Here is a 21,784-nt window from a genome sequence, read left to right on the forward strand (position 1 = left end):
ATGTTTACTTTCTCCTTCTCCCAAAAATTCCAGTATATGGCAGAAACTTTTTTTTTAGTAAATGCTTTGATAATTCACTGATTACAGACATTTTACCTTTAACTGGTGAATTCCTATCCATTTTTTAATTTCCGAAAAATTTTCACCATCAAGTTTCCACATGTGTATCAAACACCACACAAAATAACTCAAGCAACTATGCACTTTTATGAATTCAACAAATTTCTACTATATACTTCCTGAGTACAGAGTGTTATTTTTAGAGTGGGAGCAGGGAAGGATTAACGACTAAGATACAAATGTGCCCACAATGGGCTTACAGTCTAGTGAGGACTACATGAACATGTGCATAAATAACTATGATATTATAGTAGGGGCATAAGTAAAGCATTAAGAATTTTCAGAATGAAAAATACACATCTTTGCAGAAGTGGGAGTAGGGAGACTTCCTGGATGAAGTGACATGTGATCAAACCCTCAAAAAAAATAAGCAGAATTTAGATGTGGCAGAATTTGGAAGAGTAAGGTAGAAATATAGCATTCCAGAAAAAAGCACAGTATGAGAAAAATCAACCCTTCTTAATTCAACACAAAGTAGACAAACTATTTAACAACCCAAACGGAATAAATATGCCGTGCTTCAGTATTCATACGAGGTTAGCAGTTTAAAAAGAATAATATGCCTTTTCCTTTAAAATAAATTTTATAGCATGAGTACTTACAGATAACTAATATTACATATGAGCTTTTCAACGTAGCATTAAAAATACATTTCATGTTCATGCTATTTATCTAAGCTTTTATATAACTGAAGTCCATCATACTAAAAAATCCAGAAGCTTGAGTTAGTGAAGCAAGCAATAGCTAATTTATAAAATAATTTAACCTGTTTAATAGCTAATTTATAAAATAAATGTAACCATTAGCATAATAATATTTCCTGTAATACTTAAATTCCATGAAATGTCACTAGGTCCAGATAACCTCAGACATTTTTATTTGATCATAGCAGATTAAAAATTTAGCAAACTAAACAATTCCCAGTGATCATCATATTACTGATTTAGAGCAATAAGCAATACTATTTTTTCAAACTATTATTTTCATTGTAGAAATTTAAAGTTAAAAAATACCTTAAATTCAATACCTACGCTGAATAAATGATCTGTCATTCCCTATCCACCCCAATTTTTGTTTTAAGTAATTGTTAGTCATCACATTGATTCATCCCAAGGATGATATGGCATAATGGAATGTGCACTACACTGAATGTCAGAAGATTGGCTTCTGCTAGCGCCCAATTACAACAATGTAGGCAGATCATTTCTGTGACCCTCAGTTTATTCACCAGTAAAACAAGTTTTATTAAGACTACAGACAGTCCCCAACTTACATTCGTTCAACTCATGACTTTTTTCTACTGATAGTGCCGAAGGGATAGGCATTCAGTAGAAACCGTACTTCGAATACAGGATCTTTCCCTGGGCTAGTGACACACAGTACTACTCTCTTGTGATGCTGGTCAGCAGCAGTGAGCAGCAGCTTCCAGTCAGGCATGCAAATTAGAGGGTAAAGAGCTGATACTCTACAGCGTACAGTGTTGGCAGCGTCATTTGGATAGTATGTGCTTTCCCACCCCATCATGTCTACAAAACGCCCATCTGTGTCTCCTGCTTCTGGTGAGAAAAGGAAGGCAATTACTCTTGAGACAAAATTCAAGATAACTGCCCAACTGCAGGCTAATGTAAGTGTTCTGAGCATGTGTGTAAGGTCGGCTAGCCTACGATATTTGGTAGGTTGGGTGTACTCACTGCACTTTCAACTTAACCGTATTTTCAATTTAGGATGGGTTTATCAGGACGTAACCCCACCAAGGAGCATCTATAGATAATCAAGAAGCATCTGCAGATAACCTATATGACTCTACATCGTATAATTCTATAAATTATTAGCATTTTATTTTAACCAATTTAGATTTGTTTTTGAGACTGCTTTTCAGTAAAAGCAACAGCAGCACATGTAGAAGAATCAAACGGAAGAATTCCACAGGAATATTAATATGGCTTTGTACAGTCTCACCTTCAAATGCAAAGAGAACCCAGAAAAGAAAAAATGTTGTTTCTGAAGACTATCCAAGTAATATTTTGACCACACACATTTCTGCAGTAGAAAAAAATGGTAGAACAGTAAAAATGTTCAAGGGAAACCACCACCATAAGAATAAAAAACAGATGCCCTACATACAGTTACTGCTACATGACAGAAGCTTTTCATAGCTTTTCAATACTCCTAATAAGTCCTGACTGAAAAAGAAACAAAATGTTTTCTTAACCATCTAGCTAAATGTACTTCTTGCATCCTCGAACTTGAAAAGGACAAAATATCAGGCAATCTACAGACCGAGCTATTTGTGCACATATTAATCTGCTCAACTTTATACCTTTACAGCATTCAGTAATGTACCGTGAACATAAAGGCACGTAACACCAGTTGAACAGATGAACTATACATAAATCTCTAATCTCTCTAATCAACAAATAAGTCCACACATAATAAATGATCAACTTTTACTACATCTTTGTACTGTATTCTAGTAAAATACAATATCTGAAGTAAACAAACAGATGGGAGTATTCCTAGGCATCAATAAGAATATGAAATTGCAAGACAGATCACAAAATACAATTAAAACTGAGTAACAAAGCAAACACAAAAACCTGAGTAACAAATACACTGACATTTACCTAATCAATCCCGGGCCTATTCAAAGGCCTTTGCTTTCAACTGCAGATAGCAATGACAAGAAAATCTCATCACTTCACAAATTAAAAAAAAAAAAAAAAAAATCTTTAAAAAATTTGACTAATCTAAATTTGCCTAGCCTTGAAACAAACTTTTACTCAATTAAAATTCAAAGAAACATAAGTTAACGTGAGGCATTTTGTGTGTGTTTTTTTTAAAATTATGTAGGCAAGCCAAATACTTATGTTTTACTATATGATGAAATACAAGACATCCATTTAAAAACATACTCTTCAGAAGCCATTGACAGAATCAATGGCTATACAGATAGGTCAGACAAATAAAAAGTATATTCGGAGAAGTTGTAATGTGAATATATTTTTTTTAATTAGAATACAATGTTTATTCATTCAACAAATATCTGCAATGTCAATATCCTACACAGAAAATAAAATCCTACATGGTGCCTTAAAAGTAAAGATAAAATCAGAGAAGGGCCTATCCTACCCTCAAGAGGAGATAAAACAGGTATATAAAAACCTAAATACAATGCAGAAAGTGTAAATGCCATGATAGATGTGCAGAGGGAGCTACCTCACAGAAATATAACCCTTCCAAAGTGTTTAATTTCATAACTATTAACTCTCTTAAGCTCACAACAGCCAACCCTAGGAGAGCAGATGTTTTCCTACTATCACAGGTGAGGAAACTGAAGCACGGAAAGGCTGATCATGTTCCCAACTGTCACATAAGTTAAAGGAAGAATAAGGACTCTTTATACCATATTTTCTCCAAGGAAGTAGTTCAACATATGGCAAGCCTTTGGTAAAAGAAAAGAGTATTTTATTTTGGCATTGCAAGTAATCACATCCTTATGTATGCATGTGCATATTATTTAAACATACGTGTGTTAACCATGATTTCCATTAACACGTGTGCTTAAAGCAAGGCAAAGCAACTGTGTACTACAAATATTAAAATAAACTTCCACTGGATTTTAACAGAATGAGAAAATAAAGACAATATTTCTTTTTCCAACAACTTGTGCTTATTTCTTCTGTTATTTTTACCCATATCAAAATAAGATTCTAAATTGGTCTCCTCCTGGGCCCAGGCAAATTGGTTCATCCAATAAATATCTTTATGAAAAGGTATATCAAAACATTTTCAAAGAACCATTAAAAATTAAATAATGCCATCAACTCTTCAGTTATCCAAGGGACAATCACACATGACCCATCAGCAGCAGCTATTGATCAAGATATGTTGAACAAATGAATGAATTATTTGTAGGCATTTTAAAATCCCGGGCCTGTTGCTCTTTGCACAATGTTCTGCCTCCCATCACGACTTCATCAGGGTGCACACAAGAAATGCAAATTTCAATATAATTAAGATATGATTAGGGAAACAAATCTGATGCAAGTAAATATACTAATCCCAAAGATTAGAATTACCCATACCACTACTCTCCAAGGTTAACTGTCGAAGCGGCACAGTGGTATGCAACATCAGTAAAAGAAAACTGACACTTCCTGGGCACTTTTCATAAATATCACTTATTGCCATCCACACCTTTAATACAGGACTATACCTAACCCAGTTAATTCGAAGAATACAAATCCAGTCTCCTCTCCATTAAGACTGATTTCTCAATTTTAGTTTCTCAAATCCTTCTTCCACCAAAAAAGAGAATTCACTAACTTCGCACATTAAAACACCAATAATAAAAGGCAGAATGCACAAGGTACCGATCTTTGCCATCTTCACCACTACTCACCCTTCGCCATTACATTCCGGAGTTGTTCGGTTAGAAAGGTGAACTAGTCTGCTCTTCACGCACTCGCCCATCGCTGTCACCATCCCCAACCCCTTCTGCGCTCCCGAGACGCCCACCAACTCCGCCTCGGAGGGAGCCCAGGCCCGCCACCTGTGCCGGCCCGCCCGGCGTGCCCCGGCCCCCTCCGCCTCCCTCGGTCGGCCCTCGGGGCTTCGCAAGCTCGCTGCCCACAGGACGCTCTCTGACGGCCCCGGGCCGGCCGCAGCCCATTCTTCCTCCAAACTCCATAAGCCTCTTCCACTCACCCAGCCCCAGCTCCCCGCCGCGCCCGACTCGCCCTCGGCGGCCCAGGGGAAGAGGCCGGGCGGCTGGGGCGGGTCCCGACCTGCACGGCCCACGACTCCCCTCACCCGGCCGGGAAGCCGCCCCCAAGGCCGGTGCCCTGAGCGCCCTCGGAAGCCCCCAACCGAGCCGGGGCCGGGAGACTGGGGCTATGGGCGTCGGGGCCTACTCACCGGGAGCTGGCGGAGCGCGGTAGCTGGCGCGCCCCCGGGCCTGAGGAGCGGGACGCGGCCCCGGCGCGCGTCCCCACCTCGGGACCTCGCTCGGCGCGGCGAGCTGGGCGCTCACTCCAGCCGCCGCCGCCGCGGGTGCTGCTGCATCGCCACCTTAGCCGCCATCTTGCCTCAACCCCTCTCCCTCCCCCCAGGCCCGGCGGCCCCGGCTAAGGAGGCTCCGGCGCCAGCTCCTCCTCCTTCCGGGAGGTTGGGGGACCGACTCCCTCCGCCTGGCCGAGCGCGCCTGGTACCTCGGCCGATCTTCCTCGGTTGTCCCGCGCCTGTCCCCTCTCGTGTCCCCGCGGCTTGGCTGCGGCGGTCCCCTCAAGCGAAAACGGGCCGGGGCAGCGCCGGGCCCGGCCTGACCCAGTGCGCGGCCGTCGCGCACCTGAGCGGGGGCGCCCCCCGCGAGCCGGCCGACTCCCCCGCCCTAGGGGCCTCCCCCGAACGTGGGAAATGGAAGGGTGGAAGGCCAAGCCCCAGGGCCTGCGACTCCTCCGCGGCGCGGCGCGATGACGGCCTCCGGGCCCCGGCTGCGGGGAGCAGAGCCGGGCCCCACGTGCTGGCAGCCCGAGGAGTGCGCGTGGACCTACCCCACACGTTTTCCCGGACCCCGGCTGTGATTCACACTAAGAGCACCGACATGCGGGCGAAGCCGATTTGTCCATGATGTCAGTCTTTCAAGCCACTAATCAGAGAAGCCTGTGGCCCTTGCGACTACGAAATGTGCTCTCAGCCTTACTCTTCTAATTAAATCACTGAACGGTTCATCGTAACCGCAGACTTTTCCTTTAGAGAAGCCACCACTCCACATCCAAGAGCTGAAGAGAAATGAAGTCGGTGTTCATCCGGATAAGGGGCTGTCTAGCTATATAGTTACGAAAAAGTCCTGAACTTTCAGAAATGAGTTATAAAATGGTGAAGAGAGGAGTGTACCCGTACTGAAGATGTGGGGTTTATTTTAAAAACGCTTCTCTTGAAACGTATTGTACTGAGAACAAAGGTAGAAAACTGGACGGGAAAGGATTCATTCAGCTCTGAAACCAAGCTGGCACAGACCTCGTAAATGCTGCGTAAAGTAGAACTCGATAAAGAAGCATTGGGAGGCGTCAGTGTAAAACGACCACAGGAACCCGACGTTTAAAGCCTCAAGCCAGCCGAGCGTGTTGGCAGGACGGACTTAAACTCGGAACGCAATTTCAGCGAGCGCAGTTTTCCCGCCGGAGTCAGGGTCAGCGGCACGTTTCCCTGATGCGCAGGCGCAGTGCCACTTACAGAGCATGGACGTAGTGGGCGTCCTGGGGTTGATGGTGGTCCTAGCATCCGGCTTCTTTTGGGTTTGGGACTTCTTGGAACGAATGAAGAGTCAGGAACAGGCAGGCCTGTTGGGAGGCGAGAGTCGGACCCTCCTGGTGATTGCGCACCCGGACGATGAAGCCATGTTCTTTGCTCCTACTGTGCTAGGTTTGACCCGCCTGAGGCACCGAGTGTTCCTGCTCTGCTTCTCTGCAGGTAGGAGGCTGCAGGCGGGACGCTGGGAGCCGGGGCTGGGAAGGGTATTTAGGTGCTAACCTATCTCAGTCGACTTTTCCCCAAAGGATTCTCTGTTGTAGAAAGTTAAGTGAATACACCGGAGGTCCCTTCTCTCTCTGAACGCCTTACAGAGAATCAATGGCTCCAGCCTAGGGACTGTAGCGGCCAGCTTTCCCTGTGGGTTGCCGGAGGAACCCAACGCAACTTGTGTACTCCATTCTCTGCTGACAGGATTGAGAAGCACTACATAGCGGCTCACATTTATTCCATTCAACACCTAGATTTCCGTTGGGAACTGTGGCTGTGCTCATTATTCTGGGGAACCTTTTTATTTGCAGAAGGACCAAGAATAATGATCTTGGTGTACCGCAGTACACCAAACAGAATCTAGGCAGTATCATACTTTCTCAACCCTTAAAATTTTACTTCTAACGGTAGCTGTTTTTAAAATGCTATTTGTGCTTAAAAGATGCACATGTCAAATGGAAGAATTAGACTCAGATCTTTAGACTAGAAAATAATTGTATGGTTCAACACCATCCAACTTTCAGTGAAGGGGCCTTTCAAAGAATAAGTCCTCTTTTACCATATAGAAAAGATGAGAAATGAGAAAAGATGAGGAATGAGAAAAGATGAGGAATGAGAAAACAAAAATTGACCATTATAATGGATTATGGTGATAATTGCACAGTTGTGTAAATGAAGTAATTAAACTGTACATATACAATGGGTGAATTTTATGGTATGTAAAACTATACCTCAATAAAGCTGCTTTTTACAAATACCCATGCCCTCTTTTCCCATTTAGTTGTGTGTTGTTCAGTTCTTTTTCTATACAGATTTTTCACGGAAACCACATTTTATACAATTTTATATTTTTCACTGAGCATTATTTTTGCATTCATTTAGCAAAACTTTATTTAAAATTTATGTGCAGTACACAGTGTTACAATGGCCAAAATCCAGAACACTGACAACACCAAATGCTGTTGAGGATGTGGAGCAACTCATGTGGAGGAACTCTCCTTTATCAATGGTAGGAATGTAAAATGGTTAAGCCACTTTGGAAGGCAATTAGTTAAGCAGTTTCTTACAAAACTAAACATACTCTTACCAAACCATCCAACAATTGCCCTACTTGGTATTTATTTACCCAAAGGAGTTGAAAACTTGTCCACACAAAAACCTACACACAAGTGTTTATTGCAACTTGATTCATAATTGCCAAAACTTGGAAGTAATTAAGATGTCCTTCAGTAAATAAATGGATAAACAAATTGGTGCATTCAGGCAATGGAATATTAGTGCTAAAGAGAAATGCGCTATCAAGCCATGAAAAGACCTGGAGGAAACTTAAAATGCATATTATTAAGTGAAAGCAGCCAATCTGAAAAAGCTACATACTGTATGATTCCAACTGTGATATTCTGGAAAATACAAAACTAGGGAGACAGTAAAAACAGTGGTTTCCAGGGGTTGAGATGGGAAGAAGAATGAATAGGCGGAGTACAGAGGATTATTTTAGGGCTGTGAAAATGCTCTGTATGATATAATGATGGATATATGTCATTATACATTTTCCAAACCCATAGAATATACAACACTAGGAGTAAATTGGGCCTTGGGTGATAATGATGGCGGTTCATCAATTGTAACCAATGCCCCACTCTGCTGGGGGATGTTGATAATGGGGCGGCTATGCCTGGGTAGGGGCAGGGAGTAAATTGGAAATCTCTGTACCTTCCGCTCAGTTTTGCTATGAACCTAAAACCGCTCTGAAAAACATAAAGTTTTAATTCTTAAAAAAAGTTTTAATTAAAATTTATATGTTAGGCCTTATTTTATGCCCTAAGAATAAAACAGTGAAAACAAGCTAGCTAAGGACAATGTCCTTGTAAAACTTATAATTTAAGCATTTACCTATGTTAGTAAGAACTAGATACATAACCTTTTAAACGGTTTCATAGATAAACCTTAACTTAGTTAGTCATCCCTTATTGTATGTATATTTAGGGGTTTTTTTTCCAGTTTATTACAGTAACAGTGAACAATATGTATTTCATAGTATTTCATTAGGATTTATTTCTAAAGTTGGCTGTTTTAAGGCTTTTTATGTAAATTGCATCCCCAAAACACCAATTTACATTCTCACTAACAGGTAATGAAAGTCTGTCTTAATATAATACCCTCTCTAGCATTGACTAGTATTTTTTTATATTTCTTGATTAACACTTTTTCCCCCTCAAAATCTTTTGTTGCTAGTAAGATTAAATTATTTTCATTTTTATTGAGAATTTGGGTCCAAGCACTTTTCTCAGTTTGTGCTTTAAGAATATCAATTGAAAATAGATGCAGTTAAAGGCCTCCTTTTTTTTGTTGTTTGATTTTTATTTTATGTTTTATATTAGAGCTATAGGAGTCAAATTATAGACAAATTTGTTTCAAGATCGGCAAGAGAAGCCTGGATTTATTTGCAAAATATTATAAGTACACTGGATTCTTTAATAAATTTCTCCTTATTTTTCAATAGGCTGGAACCAAAAATCAGAATTGTTTCAAATAAAAAAAAAAAAGTATGCCCTTGGCACTTATTAAACACTCAGTATACTTATTGTTGTCTTTCATTATTTCTTCTGAATCCAACTTGCCATTTATTTATTTATTTAATTAATTTATTAATTTTTTAATTGGGGAAGGGGAACAGGACTTTATTGGGGAACAGTGTGTACTTCCAGGACTGTTTTTTCCAAGTCAAGTTGTTGTCCTTTCAGTCTTAGTTGTGGAGGGTGCAGCTCAGCTCCAGGTCCAGTTGCCAGTTGTTAGTTGCAGGGGCGCAGCCCATCATCCCTTGTGGGACTGGAGGAGTTGAACCAGCAACCTTGTGGTTGAGAGCCCACTGGCCCATGTGGGAGTTGAACCAGCAGCCTCAGCCTTCGGAGTTAGGAGCAGGGAGCTCCAACCGCCTGAGCCACGGGGCTGGCCCCCAACTTGCCATTTAAATTGTTCTGTCTTGTAATTTTTAAAACTACTTTTAAAATCCCCAATTCATTCAAAACTGTTATTGATTAAACTTTACCCACACTGCTGATTTATTCTAATTAGAAATTGGAAGCGAGTAACTTGTGATACAATGTAATGAAAGTTGTAACAGTGTGATGGAGAGTACTATGGACACAAAGTGAAGAAAACCATGGGTTCTCTTTTCAGGGGTTTGGATTAAGGAAACTTCTTCAAAGAGGTTTTCTTTTGAGCGGGTCTTTAAAAATAGGACTAGGTATATAGGAAACGGGGCAAATTATTCTAGGCATAGTGAAAGTACCAGTAAGTCTTGGACCTGTATGAATCTTTTCAGCAATCCTATGACAGGCATTATTAAAAATATAAAACATTATACACATATAAAATTTGTTCCTGTTTTACAAATCTGGAAACTAATGAAAAAGTTAAAAGTACTTGACCAAATGTGGAGGATCCAGGACCCTCTGGGTCTTTCCTGTTCTAAACGATTACAGTATAAAAGCAATCAATCTGCCTCTCACATTGCCTTGTATGCTATGTCAGTTGAAATAACTATTTTGATTTCCAGAGTATGTTCCAAGAAACACTAGTTCATCAAGCAACTATTTAAAAAAAAACACAAAAAACAATGCTTTCTCCTGACAAGTTTGGGGAAATCAGCCAGATGTGTTATCCCCCATTTAGAGGTTCACAATCCTTATTAGTATATCAACATCTTTCAAAAGTCTTGCTGTAAAAAAATCATATTTAAATTTATTTAGTCCAACATTTCTTCCAATTTACGTAACCCATTAATATACACATGGGAGAAAGCTATAGTACATAGTAGGGTGTTATTGAATACATTTGGTGGAGAATTAACCCAACCAGTTCTGTGCTTTAGAAAGCTCCTTCTGGTGGCAATATGGAAGAATGGTTTGGAGGGAAAGATTGGAATCAGGAAAACCAATTTAGGTCATCCTTTCCCCTCTAGACTGTACTGACTGCCAGCTCTCGTATATCAGATTTTCACGTATTTCTGATCTATGTCCTATTCTTTTAGTCAGTTCAACATCCCTGTGCCAATATCATGCAGTCTTAATTACTGTAGCTTTTACAGCAGTCTTTCCATCTGTGATTTTATGGTATGTCTCCTCATTTGTATTGGCCTTCTTTAATGTCTGTCTTCTTTTATGTCTATTAATAGTTTTATGTCTAGTAACAGTTTTATAATAAAGGTCTTACATATGTAGTAGTAAAATGGTTAGTAATTTTGTCCTTTAATCTGTTTCTCATATCTGGAGGTTCTTTTTGCAAATATTATTGTCTCTTGTTACTTTCTCATAGTTTGATATTCTCTTTCTTTAAATGTATTAAACATATCTGGTGTAATAACTCCAATTTCTGCAGTCTCTGTGTCTGATTCTGCTCTTTGAGTAACTCATTCTGAATGACTTGTTGCCGTGTGTATGTTGTGATTTTTTTTTAATTGTAAGTACATTTCTTGGAACCATATTTGTGATATTTCGATGATTTATGTTTGCTTCATCCAGGCAGCAAAGAGCACTACTTTAAATCACTCTACACTAAAATTTTAGATTGAGACTTTTCAACCCACGGAGGTAATGTAAACTCAGTGTCCAAACGCAAGTGCACTAGTTGTCTAATGCTGTGTAACAAATTATTTCGAAACTTAGTGACTTTCAAACAATAATAATACTTTATCTCTCATGGTTTCAGACAGCACAGTTGTCTTACTACTTCAGAGGGAGTATCCAAAGGCTGGGGACTAGACTCATCTGACTTAACTAGAAACATTGGCCAGAATATTCACATATAGTACACATATAGGTAAACCTACAGACCTGAAGCTTCCTAACAAACTAATGGCTGTGCATCTGGGCAAGTATCCTGAGAGAGAGCCAGTGCTGGGGTAGCCATATTGCCTTGGAAAGTAATCATGCAATATTACTTTCATTTCATTCTGTTTGTCAAGGCGGTCACAAGTCCCTTGGCAGTTTCAAGGAGAGAAATAAACTTCACCTCTTGATAGGGTACTGCAAGGTTCTGGAAGTGCATATGGGACTAGAAATAGTGCTGTAAGCTGTTTTTGGTCAATACAATGTGCCAGAAGGTCAATGTATACTTAACAGTTCTTGGGGGGGTGACATTTTTTTTACTTTTCCTTCCTCTAGAACCAAGTCTGAGAGAGATGGCCCCACCATCTCTCTTTAGGGTAGGAATTTTTCTAGTTCACCCACTGTAGGTATTGCCGTTTGAAGGTTTAGTCTTTCTTTGTGCGGAGGTCTCCTTACTTGTGCCCAAGCTTTATCTCCTAACCTGACTTTAGGCCACCAGGCATAGGCAGATACTCTCAAGGTGGCACCCTACTTGTCCGGATTTGTGGTTACATATGGTTTAGGACCTCAGAGATTGCCCTTACTTTCCTGCTAATTCAGCCAGACATTCTAAAGCATGTTTGCCTTTTATTTCACATGATCAGGTGTTCTATGCTACGAGGGTTTCTCCGGACATCTGATTCACTGTATTTCCTAAAACAGAACTTATCAGGTTTTTTAATGATTTTTAATCATGAATAATTCCTCAAAGTTTTCCATATTGAGATATATTTAGATCCAGTGTAAAAAGTGTTAATCTCATCTGTCTAACTCTTTTCTTTCTGACCCAATACATTTGAGTTTTCTAAAAGAGATATCTTAAGTATTGACTGTATCCTATTAGGAATCGAATACATTAGTAATATTTAAAAATATGAATTATGTTTCTTTAAGGGAGCTATATAAAACTTCAGAACATGACTCAAAGGTTACGTATCAGTGGACCAATTTTGTAAATATATATATAATATATAACATATATATATAATATATATTACATATAAGTACTCAGGTAATTTTCTCTAAGGTTTAGGTTGATAGGATTTCCGTATAATCACACCAACCAAAGAATATATAGGTATCCAATGTCTAACTGAAAACAACACCTGTTCATAAATTTTGTACTGATGGGTTAATTGATAGGTTAACTGTTTTTATAAGAATATCTATTTCAAGTATATATTTACTTATCTTTTTTTATAGTTAAGCTTAGAATTTATATGCCAGGTAATCTTATACTTATACTACCCCTATTTTCCACCTAACATCTGTGTTTATAAAAATGTTTATGTCCTGCTAAGTATTTATTTACTTAGTTGAAGAATGTTACAAGTTTTTCAGAGGTTTTATTTACTTAATGAGTTAGAGTTTTAAGTGCAAAAATAAAGGACTTGCTTAAACTTTGATAAACCATGAAAGAAATGCTAATGAACTTTAGGGAAGAGATCATGTCACAGACCAAAGAGAAAATCCACAGTCACAAAAATTGCCTGTGAACAGAGAAAAGGAAAGACGCAAGTGAGAAAAAGAAAGAAAATGCAATAGGACTAATCTGATAAAAGTATAGGATGGGGATAATCAAAATGTAATGAATTTTGAAGAGCTTAGTATTGGAAATATTTGTTTTAACTGTTCATCGCAATGAGTTAGACACTGTTCTCAACAGTACATACTTCTCACTTCATCTGATACAAAGATACCTGTCATATTCAGAAAAAGACGGCTTCCCATATGTTTGGCCTTGTTAATAACATTTTGCTTATCCATTCATCTATTTATGGACACGGGTTATTTCCATTTTTTGGCTATTGTGAATAGTGCTGCTACAAATATGAGTATCAAGTATTTGTTTGAGTCCGTTCTCAATTCTTTTGGGTATATACCTCGGAGGAGAATTGCTGAGTTATGATAATCCTATGTTTAAATTTTTGAGGAATCACCAAACTTTTCCACAGCAGCTGCACCATTTTATGTTTCCACCAGCAACGCACGAGAGTTCTAATTTCTCCACATTCTCACCTACACTTGTAATTTTCAGTTTGTTTATTTCAGGGGGTTTTTAACTACAGCCATTCTAGTGAGTGTGAACTGATTATCTCATTGTGGTTTTGCCTTGCACTTCTGTAATGACAAATGATATTGAGCATCTTTTCATGTGCTTATTGGCCATATGTCTTTGGAGAAATGTCTATTTGGGTAATTTTCCCCTTTTTTATTCTAGGTTCATTTTTAAATCATAATTACTCCAGCTGGGTTCTTTGGACACATTCTAATGGAATAGGGTCCATCACTTGGTTTCAGCTTCCTTTCGGGAACGCAGGCCTTTAGGGTCTGGTAACACTGCCTCCTTTTTTCTCCAACCTAGCTTTAGTTACTTCTTCTTGTCGCTGATCTTTGGGTCACTTCAATGTTCCCTATTTGGCCCTCAAATCTTCCATCAGTTATGTATCAAATTCTTTCCATTAGTTTCTTAAACTGATGTAAATATTTCATGTGGTTTCTGTTTTCCTGGGTAGACCCTGACTGTTACAGAACCTAAACTCCCTCATTTTAGAGTTAGAAAATGTTGGTCTTTTTTTTTTCCCAAGTATACTTGGTCATGTTCAAGGAACAACCTTGCTGGTATTCCTGAAACCCAAGAACTTTAGGAATTTCTTCAGATTCATGAAGTAAATAGAAGGCCAGGTATTGAGACCGTAATGCCTGAATTCTAAGTCCACTTCTCATTGTATTAAATTAATACTTCCAAGGTAGGAAACTGGGTAACTAAAGGATGTCTTTTTTTTTTTTTGTTTTTTTTGCTATATGTCGTTTTGTTTTGATTTTTAACTACATAAATCTTTTACCTATTTAAAATAAATAAATTAATTTAAAATCTTTAAAATAAAATGTCTACCTTTATACATGTGGTATATAATGGGGTCTTTACAAAGTGACTTTAATTTGTATTAAATGTCATTATGCTTGCTAGTTGTTGCTGGGAAGCATTAGTTATCATAAAACAAAAGACTTCACGAAGCATACAATTATTTATAAGCTTATACACACTGTGTATAAATAGACTATATAAATAAGTCTACATTAATCCTATTTATTTTGTTTTCTAAAATAATGATCTCCAAACATTTTTTGGTCACATTTTCCTATTGGTAAAAACTTTTTGAGGATATATTCCCATTATGTAATATGTACTGTATATTTATAACTATATTAAGTACATGGACACTGAACTAATGTGTACATTATAAAATATTAACAAAAGTTGACATTTATAAAAGACAAAGTAAACAAATCGAGAGAAGTTCTAAAGCTCTTCCTCCACCCCAACGTATTATCTTGTGGCTCCCAGGATTCAGCTATCCTGCTTGGATGCTTTTTCAGAGTGTTTCAGTGAACAGCTGCTAAAAAATCTCAGACATTTAATCTGTTGAAGTTCCTACATGTTCACCAAATTTAGTGAAAATATTAAGTGATCTCTGACGTAACTCCCTAACTGTTTTGAATTCCTTAATTTAAACACAAAGCAATAAAACCAGCTCTATAAACACATTAGCTTCGATTCAAACCAGTTTCTCAGAACCATAATCAGGGTCTGATTTGCATGGCCTCTGAACTTAGGAATCGTATATCATTGGTGTACATTAGACTCTTTATCCCCAAAGATCAAGTAACCTTGAGACAAAAAGGGAGAGTGTATGCATATGGTTTTGAGTGTATGCGTATGGTAAAATACTAATAACCAACACAAAATTGACTGGTTTCTATCGGACTTTAAAAAATATTAACTCAATTGTGATGAGGACAATACACAATTAAGCTGTTATCTGGAGTCTTTTGGGGGTTAGTCCCTTTGTTAGATACAATGCAATGACTGTCTCCTATCTGGATTTAAACAGTTCAAAACTAGCACTACAGTAACCCCTGCCTAAGTTGAAAGGTTTCACATGGAGTTTTTCTCCGAGTTATCTGGAACAGCAAGCAGAGCTTCTCTATGTTCGGTGCTTCAGGAGTGCCTGCAGTGTGCTGGACACCAGGATGATACAAATTTGAATGAAACCGTGACTTTTAAGGTCAATGACATTTCGCAATTAATAATTGATCATGGAGAAAATTTCATACTTATGAGCAAAATACTAGAAATGATTACGTGCCACAGAAAGTAGGACAAGGCTTCCCAGAGGAAAAGCCATTTGTCTGTATGATGAAGATGAATTGTAATTCAGGAAGGAAGGAAAAGAAGGAGGGGGAAGGTAAAGATAAAGAAGTCAAGGAAAGAGAAAATTAACACTGAGAACCGAACTGAGTGGATATGTATTATCTCATGTAATCCTCAGGAAAGCCCATGAGATGGCCATTCCCACTTTACATGTGGAGAAAATGTGATTCAGGACTGTTAAGTAACCAGCACAAATTATACATACAATTATCTGCTGCAGAGTTTAAGTAAGTGCTGTATTAACTGAACAAATTGCCCATACGTACAATTTAAATGGTACCAAAATTTCATTGTATGTTATTCATAAGGGTACAGAGGAGTTGTACTTAGCAGAACTATTCTTAGGAAGTATAGTATATGTGTTGGGAAAATAAAGAAAACGTAAGCTCTTTGGGGTGCTGATATGGTCAAGGTCCCCTAAGGGCATGCTGGGGTAGCTGCTTGCTAAACTCCTCAGAGGAGAATATTTACTAAATGTTGTCTGCGTATTTTCCTGGAAGACTCAGGAGACTCTTCTTTAAGTAAATGCTTAACAGATATTCGAGGACTCGATTTAAAGGGTCTCAAACTAATGATGAGCTTGGGTACCCCACTTGTTCTGAGCTGTTATAGAAGTGTTAATCTTAAAGTTGCTTGACTCCAAAGCCAGTGCTCTTGGCAGTGCACAGTGCTGCCTGTAGCACACAGGGAAGATGCAGACAGACTGACAGATAGACACGGAGATGGGGAAGAAGGAAATGGTGATTCTGGATTGTGCTGCTGGTACTCTTCTGACTACAACCTTAGCGTTGTAGCTTCTTCAGCTTTTCTCGTAACCACAAAATTTTCAGGTAGCTTAAATCCTTTAGGGAACAAAATGAGGTAAGAATGAGTGAATCGATAGATCCCCACTGTTAAATCTTCCAACGTATATTTGTCATCCTCAGGAAATTACTACAATCAAGGGGAGATTCGTAAGAAAGAGCTTCTGCAGAGCTGTGATGTCTTGGGAGTTCCACCCTCCCGTGTAATGATTATTGACAACAGGTAATTCATCTGTATTAATGATTTCATTGAGAACACATCTAGTATTTTACCATTTACCGTGTTGGCTGCTGGTTATGAAAGGTATTCTTTATCGTGTTGAGCATTGTTGGGAATTGATGTTCATTGTGTTAGATTTGAGGTGGCGGGGAGCTCCTATTCATTTCAGTGGCATACAAAGAGATAAGGTAAAGTTTCAATTTATTCTGTTTTACTTGGCTCAGGGTAAACTATTGGGATCATCGAGGGGGAATTTCTTCTCTACCTATGCCAGTGGATTTTGTAATGTTTTAAAAAGCACAAATCTAGAGCCAGACTGCCTAGACTGAACCCCCAATTTATACACGTTATTAACTGTGTCACCTAGGCAAGTTACTCAATATCTGTTTCTAAACTTCCTCCTCTATCCCATTGAAGATACATGGTTTTGAGTCAATTTGTGAAGTAAATCATTTGCTCATTTGTTTTCAAAGATGACATACTTCCCTTTTACTCTGTGGGTATATGTTGTGATTTGTTTTCTTACTCTTTTAATAACATTAAGAAGCCTCTCTGCTCAGGCACCCCATTTGCACACAGACTTTTGCCTGCGCAGTGTCTGTTTTGGCCCAGCAATGCAAGATGGTTTCTTCAGGGCCAGATCTGAGTTGTGAGAACTGTAGTCAAACCAAAGATCTCAGCTTGGTTATCAAGATCTTTACTCTTGTCACGTCTTAATTTATTACATTTTTTATATATCCTGCAGCTTCAGCAACATCCCATACTTGTGAAATGCTACTATAGAGCAGTAGTAAACTGTTAAAAATAAATATTTCAAGAAGCTAGTTTGAAGATAACAAAGAAATCGCGAATGTTAGTCTGTTCAAGCTACCATAGCAAAATATCATAACCTGGTGGGCTTAAACAACAGAAATTTGTTTTCTCACAGTTCTGAAAGCTGAAAGTCCCAGGTCAAGATCCAGCAAGGTGATTTCTAGAGAGAATTTGCTTCTTGGCTTGCAGATGGCCATGTTCGCACTGTATACCCACATGGAGGGGAGAGAGAAAGAGAAATTTCTCTCTTCTCTTCTTACAAAGCCACCAGACTTAAGGATTAGTGTCCCACCATCATGACCTCACTTAACCTTAATTACTCCCTAAAAGGCCCTATCTCCAAATACAGTCACAGTGGAGGTTAGGGCTTCAACACGTGGATTTGGGGAGGATGCAGTTCAGTCCCTAACAACATGCAACCTTTAGTCTTTCAGCCCCTTCCTTCGTAACCCAGAAAAAGCAGAGCTTTGAAATATTATTTTCGGTTATTTAGATGGGTCAAACAGAAGAATGAAGGGTAGGGAGAGAAAGGAAAATTTTATGGAGGGCCTACACTCATTATAATAACAGTAAATATGTATTAAACCATTATTGTCAGTACCCAAAACCATACTAAATGCATGATCTTACTTAATCCTTAAAACAATCCAATGACTTTTCCCTTGTTATAGATAAGAAACCGAGGCATCATTAGAGGTTGAGTAATTTGCCCAATGTCACCCAGCATAAGTAGAGCTGGCATTTGAATTGAGACAATCTTGCTCTGGCCTATGCCTCAACCACTATATTTTATGCCTACTCCATGTTGACATATAATTTCACAGGTTTTATTATCCTTTTTTGTTTGTTTGTTTCATACAAAAAAACTGAAGTTCAAAGAGATTAAGGGACTCTCTGAGGTCACACATTTAATGAATGGCAGTGCTAGGATTCAAAAACAGAAATGAAGATGAAATTGATTCCTGGCTTTCTTGCAGGAAAGTAGGTCACCACTTTGTTATTGTGTCTGAAAGGCCAATGTGTAGAGTAGGACTACATGTAGTTGACTTTGTGTGTGGTCAGTTTTTTTCTTCCATTGTTCTAAACTTCACTGCTGGATTTCAGGGATACATTTAACTAGAGAAGCTCACCCACGTAAACTCTTTATCTAATCACTTAAAGAGGAAAAAAACTCAGTTCTCAAGAAAAGAAGGCATAATTCAGTCATTAGACAAATAAATGGATACTTTTAGTAACTCTACCCAGTTCCTTAATATCTATGGGTTCTGTTAATGTAATGAGTCATATGATATTAAAATGCATGTTGTTAACAGATATATGTTAAATGCCTGGAATGGGCAGGGCACTGCTACATGTTGAAGTTCAAGGTACAGGAGCTGAGTAATACGTACTGGCATGACGGTCATCGCTGCTGCATTGTGGAAAGCGGTTTCATTGTGCATATGCTCAAGTTCAGGTCTGAAGAGAGATTAGAGACCCTCTCTGGGATACTGGGGAACTGTATGTGATGGGAAAATGCAACCTATGGATTTAGTATTCATTCGGTGCTTTTGTACTGCTTAATATGTTAGGAAGAACCCATAGAATTATTTATATTTCAAAACAAAGCAAAAAGTACCCATTTCTGTATGCATAGATAATTTCTAAAAGAATACATACCAGACTCGTTAATAGTAGCTGTTACTTAATTGGGGCTGGGAAGAAGGACACTTGTACTTTTTAATTTCACAGAATTCTGTACAGTTTGATTTTTTTTTCAGGAAGTCTTTATTACTTAAAATATATATATATATATATGTGTGTGTGTGTATATACATGTATACACATATATATGTATATATATATATGTGTATGTATATCAAAAGACTACCCCACATATGTAATAAAACAAACATCCTTCTCTTCTCGGCTTCTATTCATACAAGTGAATGCTAAATTAGAAATCAGTCTGCACATTTTGATAATATTTGATTTGATAAATTCAAAACATAGAATAGAATTCCTTGAAAAAATAATAACACTTTTAAGCCTTTTTATAAACACTGTGGTCTTCTATGGGCCTCATTCCAGGGAATGAGTAGGAAGAGGGTCACATACATTGCTCCAAAATGCTCTGACTGGAAATGGTGGTGATTCAAGATAGGCCTGATTATGATGGAATAAAACAAAGCAGATCCCCCCTATTATAACCCTTGATCATTAAAGTGCTTTGGGGCCCAATGACCTATTGGTTAGCAAAACTTGCAGGATTTCGAAGCTGTTCATGGTCTGATCCCGTCTCCCTGCTCAGCCTCATCATCCAGCACCAGCTTATACCCACATCACATCTATTCCCATAAAAGAAATAGTTTGGACTGCCCAGTCCGTGTGTCCTCTGCGTCTCCGGTCTCATATTTAAGCTGGGCTTCACACCCGCCATGCTTTCTTATGCATGCACACGTTTGCTTGTGCTGGTCCCTCCCTCTAGCTTGCTTCCTCACTTTCCAACACCCCTTACCTTGTCCCTCTAGCAAACACCTATTCATCCTCAACCTCAGACCTAGGATCACCTTGTGGCACCATCCCTGATTTGCCCAGATTTTCTTGGGCACTTTTGTTACATTCTCATTGTGCTATTAAATCCTAGCATACAAAGTGTGACAATTAAGTTCGCGAACTCATCCTTGAAAAAGTGCAAAATTGCTGAATATCACTAAGGTCATCTTCGAAGTACTCCCCTTAGGAAGCTATGCATCAATGCCAGCGCCTAGTCCACCCTTCAAAGCAATTTTGGAACTCTTTCTGGAATGGCCATCAGAGCTGTCATCGTATTACCCTTGATGTCCTGAATGTCATCAAAATGTCTTCCTTTCAATATTTCCTCTATCTTCGGGTAAAGAGAGAAGTCGTTGGAGGCCAGATCAGGTGAGCAGGCAGGGTGTTCCAATACGGTTATTTGTTTTCTGGCTAAAAGCTCCCTCACAGACAGTGCTGTGTGAGCTGGTACATTGTCGTGATGCAAGAGCCATGAATTGTTGGTGAAAAGTTCAGGTCGTCTAACTTTTTCACGCAGCCTTTTCAGCACTTCCAAATAGTAAACTTGGTTAACTGCTTGTCCAGTTGGTGCAAATTCATGATGAATAATTCCTCTGATATCAAAAAAGGGTAGCGACGTCATTGCAACTAGTTTGCGAATTTAATTGTCACACCTCCTACACACTAATTTTTCCCCCTATGTGGTAAGCCCCTCTGTATCTTTTTATTCCTGTAACCCCAACTTCTGTCAGAACCCTTGATGCATAGTAGTTGTTCAATACATATTTGTTGAATAAATGAATGGCTCCACCATACTACTAGAAGCTGCCTTCCTCAGGCTAGCACGTAAATGTGTGATCTCAAAGAACTTGAAGGAATGCCTCCACATCGCAACCTCCTTCCCTAACTTTTTCTTCATTTACCCAGAAACGGTGCTTAGCAAACCAATTCCCAAGACTTAAGTGAAATTGTTTTCACATTCTTCATTTCAGTAAAACAGTCTGGATCCTGGCTTGCAGTTACTTAACCGTCTGGAAAATTCTAAATGAATACTTTGGTTTGGAAGGATTTTTTTTTTTTTAATGAGAAATTTTTTGTTTTTTTAACTTTTTTTTAAGTGTGTTTTTCAGGACCCATCAGCTCCAAGTCAAGTAGTTGTTTCAATCTAGTTGTGGAGGGCACAGCTCACAGTGGCCCATGCAGGGATCAAACCGGCAACCTTGTTGTTAAGAGCACCACTGCTCTAACCAACTGAGCTAACCGCCGCCCCTGGAAGGATTTTTCTACATCTCTTTATTTTGCCATTCTATAGATTTGGCTCCATTGTCCTAAGGTTTCAATACAATAAAAATCTCATTTTCCCAGTGCTTGCCTTAATATCAGTTTGTCATTATCAAGCCCAAGACTTTTACAGACTAATTTTCACCGAACAAGGAAATAGAATCCAATACCTACTAGGAAACATAAATGAGCCTGGCTTGTTAGCAGTTCCTGGAAGACTTTGTGTTTTCCAGTAAATCCATGCAAATCATACAGTGAAAGAGAAGCCACAAAGCAAAGTCTTGGACTGTTGGGGTCATGTTGGTAATTAAACCCCTTCTCCTTTTGAGACCCAGTAAGAGCCTTCCCCCTACAGAAACCAAAAAAGACTAAATTCTGGCCGCCAAAGTGGATCTGACCAAGTGTCCTCTCACTGTAAGAGATGAAAATA

General features: G+C 38.9%; 2 protein-coding genes across 23 annotated transcripts in view; one reads left to right on the forward strand and one right to left on the reverse strand.

Moving 5' to 3' along the window:
- The window catches only part of NCOR1 (nuclear receptor corepressor 1), a gene marked incomplete at its 3' end in the record, with an annotated part of 150,091 nt that extends 144,243 nt beyond the window's left edge, over nucleotides 1-5,848 (reverse strand). For 7 of the 21 annotated variants that reach the window (XM_081027585.1, XM_081027575.1, XM_081027578.1 and 4 more), the window contains exon 1: nucleotides 5,038-5,244. The other 14 variants (XM_081027576.1, XM_081027574.1, XM_081027580.1 and 11 more) reach the window with 10 other exon arrangements.
- PIGL (phosphatidylinositol glycan anchor biosynthesis class L) overlaps nucleotides 5,824-21,784 on the forward strand; it is a 60,964-nt gene continuing 45,003 nt past the window's right edge. For both annotated transcript variants that reach the window (XR_013991871.1, XM_081027594.1), the window contains exons 1-2: nucleotides 5,824-6,591; nucleotides 16,650-16,749. Coding sequence is in view for 1 of the 2 variants with exons in the window: in XM_081027594.1 (XP_080883720.1) it covers nucleotides 6,360-6,591; nucleotides 16,650-16,749 (332 nt within the window). In the remaining variant the exon portion in view is untranslated. The remainder of the gene's footprint in view (nucleotides 6,592-16,649; nucleotides 16,750-21,784) is intronic.

Source organism: Rhinolophus hipposideros, assembly GCF_964194185.1.
Source record: "Rhinolophus hipposideros genome assembly, chromosome: 20".
Classification (NCBI taxonomy): domain Eukaryota; kingdom Metazoa; phylum Chordata; class Mammalia; order Chiroptera; family Rhinolophidae; genus Rhinolophus; species Rhinolophus hipposideros.